General features: G+C 46.3%; 1 protein-coding gene across 1 annotated transcript; it reads right to left on the reverse strand.

The window, feature by feature from the left end:
- Window positions 1-284: 284 nt before the first annotated feature.
- LOC142557115 (uncharacterized) lies at window positions 285-2,408 on the reverse strand. The gene has a single exon (XM_075668730.1). The coding sequence runs from the start codon at window positions 1,142-1,144 to the stop codon at window positions 611-613; it is 534 nt and encodes a 177-aa protein (XP_075524845.1). The 5' UTR covers window positions 1,145-2,408; the 3' UTR covers window positions 285-610.
- Window positions 2,409-4,160: the final 1,752 nt, after the last annotated feature.

The following is a 4,160-nucleotide window of genomic DNA, read 5'->3' on the forward strand; positions in this document are numbered from 1 at the left end:
GCATCATACGCATAAGTCAAAGTAAAGGGAAAAAATTCCACAGGTTAGTCAAGAAGCTATAGCACCAGTCATATGACCAAATGAATGTTTACAGAAGAAGTGGAGAAATTTAGTCTTGACTATGTGATGAGAAGAGGACTGCTAGATCGCAGTGTTAGCATTTCCTTTTTTTTTCATCTTGAATTACACGTCATAGTCATACGCAGGTAGGAGTGTTGTCTCGCAAAGCAGTATAGGAGTGAGAAAGTGTCTAATCACAGCTAAATACCCACAAAATATGCACAAAAGAGACTGACATGCTTTTATTCTACAAACTCCCATAGCTGTGAATTCACATGAAGGCAGTCGTCTTAGGGCATTCTCATAGACAGTGGAGTCAACTTCACTTTAGGTAATATTGGAAGAACTCATATGGTTGGGCACGGAAACCTCTTTATGCACTTGAGAAGTGACCTGCTCCACAATCAAATCGATAAACCGATTGATGTACGAAAAACTCCAAGCCCTTGACTTTTAGGGCTTCTCCTCAGTGTGACAGGACATGTGGATATAGAGCTTCTGATGCAACGGAAACGAGGCGCTGCAGTGGGTTCCAGAAAAAGGAATGCTCTCACGTGTGGATGCGCACATGGCGTGTCAGATTGGACTTCTGCATGAATGCTTGTGGGCACAGGTGGCACTGGTAGGGGCGTTCTTTTGTATGCGTGCGCACATGCGTCTTCAAGGTGGAACTGTCGCAGAATGTTCTCGGGCAGAAGCGACACTTGAATGGGCGCTCGTCTGTGTGGGTGAGGACATGCCGGTTCAGGCTGGTACTGTGAGCAAATTGGTCTGGGCAGAAGCAACACTTGAAAGGGCGCTCGCCTGAGTGGGTGCGGACGTGACGGTTCAGGGTGGAACTGTCGCAGAATGCGCTCGGGCAGGAGCGACACTTGAATGGGCGCTCGCCTGAGTGGGTGTGGACATGCCGCTTGAAGTTGGAAGCAGTAATGAATGCCTCAGGGCAGAGGTGGCACTTGAATGGGCGCTCGCCAGTGTGTGTGCGTTCATGTCGGTTTAAGCCAGAAGCACAAGTGAATGCCTCGGGGCAGAAGCGGCACTTGAAGGGGCGCTCGCCAGTGTGCGTGCGCAGGTGTTTCTTCATGTCAAATTTGTGGCTAGTCTTGTAACTGCACAACCGGCAGCAATGCAGTTTGCCACGCACAGACACGAGCGAGTCGTACTGCTCCAGTGGCCCTGACGACAAGGAACCTGCAAAGCCACAGGGAGCACGTGAAGATCATGTGAAGAATCTGTCACACATTTGATGGAACAATAATGCTACATTAGCAAACGAGAAGGGTTGCCACACTTGTAGGAAAATACAGGAGAACCTTGGTCTATCCAACTCGCATATTACAGTTGAGGCACGCACACCAATGCAGTACCTGCCTCACACAAGTTCCTATCTCTCTATATGCAATAAGTGTCCTGAGTACATACAAACCCCTGCTGGCAATACACAGAGGTTGGATTTAGCATTAAATTTTGATGTTATGCCCAAACACTCAAATGGCTTTCCATATTTAACACTGCATTACACATTGACCTATTAAACTTAATGTAGTATGTTTTTCTCGTATATAAATTATACAATGCAACAAGGCAAAACCATAGAGTCGTACTGAAACACATGAAGCATATGAAATGAAATATAAATATGAATGAAAGAAAATAATATGAAATCACATGAAAAACATGAAACAAAGTCAGAAAAGCACAGCATTTACAAAGAAATGAAATGAATGGCCCCACATTTGTCGGTAGAGGAGAATACCACCATATTTCTCCACATTAAATAGATTGCTTCTCTATATGTGCATTGTAAACATTTTCTATTATCCTTTTCTGTAGCTTCAGCAAAAGCAGCATGAAACTCCAAACTACTGAGGGTAGCTTAAGTTCGTTTCATTTCTACCACTGACACTACCGCAAACATGCCGAAACTGTGGAACTGATATATATATAATATAGAAACATATCCACATGGCAGAATATCTTCACAAAGTTACATTCTCTGCTGATACATTTGCAGCCTGCTTTCTTTACCTTAATGATAGCATATCAGGCACTGCAATAAAACCTTTTTTTCACGATTTCTGCAGAGCGACCAGGCAGCAAGTAGGTTTGCCATATCACTTGGTCCAGACAAGAGAAAAGCACAGTTGGCAATCAGTAAAAACAGTCATAACAATATTCATGATCAAAATGGCAAGCAAATCACATATCAAATTGCTGTGTCATGTAACACACAGCAAACAAATTAATTCTTCCTGAGATCAGCCTAGTGAGCTGGATTCCTAGCAAAGCCCAAACAAAACAATTTCTTGTAAGTCTTGTAGGAGGTATGGACACACCTGTAACAGCAAAGAGATCCCAGTTAGGACCAACACAAACTCAAGTACACCTACACAAGCTTTTTCTCCCTTTACATCGACAAGAATATTTCGGTTGGACCACAGTGCTACACTGGCAGTGTGATGATATAACTGCAACTGATGACCGACAATGTCTTTGAAGTCAACTATACCAGATACGATGCCAATATCAACGAAGGCAACAGTGATGAAGATCCTGTAAACAAATCAAGGATTTCAATGGCTAGGCATGTGATAACGGCATTGGACTGCAGCTTTATTTTGCGCAGCTCCAGTATTTTGCTGCGGAGCACGCATGCCGTCAACCTCGGTGCAATAATGTTGGCTACAGTCGCGCATTCTGCCAAAGTGTGTAAAAAAAAAAGCAACTTATTTCACAGTCTCTCTTGAATTCATGTTCAACAAAGGTTTCATTTTGCTTAATTTGCTCTAGCACAGCGCTGGATTAAGGGGGGGGGGGGGGGGCTAAGGGAGGTGCAGCCCAGGGCCTCACCTCGGGCAGTAGTAGAAGGGGGCCCATTTATTCTAACCTGCTTAGTATATGGAACCATGGGCAACGGAACTTCGAGCGACATGTATGAAGTGAGAAAACCAGAACAAGCTGACAGGGGCCCCCGCCTAATGTAACAGCATGCGTTTAGCCTGATCATTTCGGGAGAGCTTGTCGAGCTGCAAAAACAGGAATCCCCCGCCACCCCGTCGGGGCCCTCTTTCGTACAAAGCGAGGTGCGTTTGCTTGGAAGAGTGTTCGTGGTTTCCTGTCAGTCCGTCTGTCCAGTGCTGTCTGGAGAGGAGGGGCAAGGAGGAAACACCTAAAACATGTAATGTGGGACGAGGACCTAAATCTCCCTTGCCCCTCATCACCACCACGCCACCCTCCACCTCTCAAATAGTTCCGCCGCTGTCATTTTCATAGAAAGGATGTGCTGCAGTACCAAACAGTGCCTCCCATTCGACTTTTCTTTACCGTGATGGTGATTTGGGCGGGGGAGGACGAGTCCGATAGCAGATGATGATAAGTCTGATGGTAGAGTCTAGGCAGGAAAGGAAAGAAGACGTCACATGTGCTTTTGTCCGCGTGCCGTGGGGCATGGAATGTTCACTGTTCGGGCTAGGGTTGTGGAAGAGTGAATGGGGAAGTTGGAGGGCTCGACACAAAGGCCTGTCTCCAGGGCCTATTCCTGCCTAGTCGCTGCGCACCCTCGTGTGCAGCGCGCACGAGGGTGCAACCCTCGTGCGCGCAACCTCCCCGATGCAACCTCCCCGATGAGCCTCCTTCTACTGACAAGCGCCAGGAAACAACACTCCAAGAACCGACTCACTTGTTTCCTGTTAGTTTGGCTTCAAATAATCATGTTCCCACCCACAAAGTGCGCCTCGAAAGGACGAATGAGACGGATTCTCGTTGCGGCAACAGAGAAGTACAGACACCCCAGCAGCAAGAGGTACATTGTGAGATTCTCAGAAGTGACCCTGCTAAGTGGCCGGACGTTATTACTGACAGCTTTCGGAGTGTATGCCTTGAGAAAGGGCCATTGTATTTTCAAAATCGGGTAGAAAATTTTCCGTCTTCTGGAAGGCAATACAAAACTCAGAAACGCTATATGTCACCTCATCTTCTCGTGCGAAAGGCTGTAAATGGGGAGGGTAACGAGCAACACTGGTTAATGTACTCGGAGTCCAAAGGTTCCGTTTACTGTTTCGTGTGCAAACTATTTTCGATTTCAAGCAACCCCAGTGCTT

Source organism: Dermacentor variabilis, chromosome 9 (genome assembly GCF_050947875.1).
Source record: "Dermacentor variabilis isolate Ectoservices chromosome 9, ASM5094787v1, whole genome shotgun sequence".
NCBI lineage: Eukaryota > Metazoa > Arthropoda > Arachnida > Ixodida > Ixodidae > Dermacentor > Dermacentor variabilis.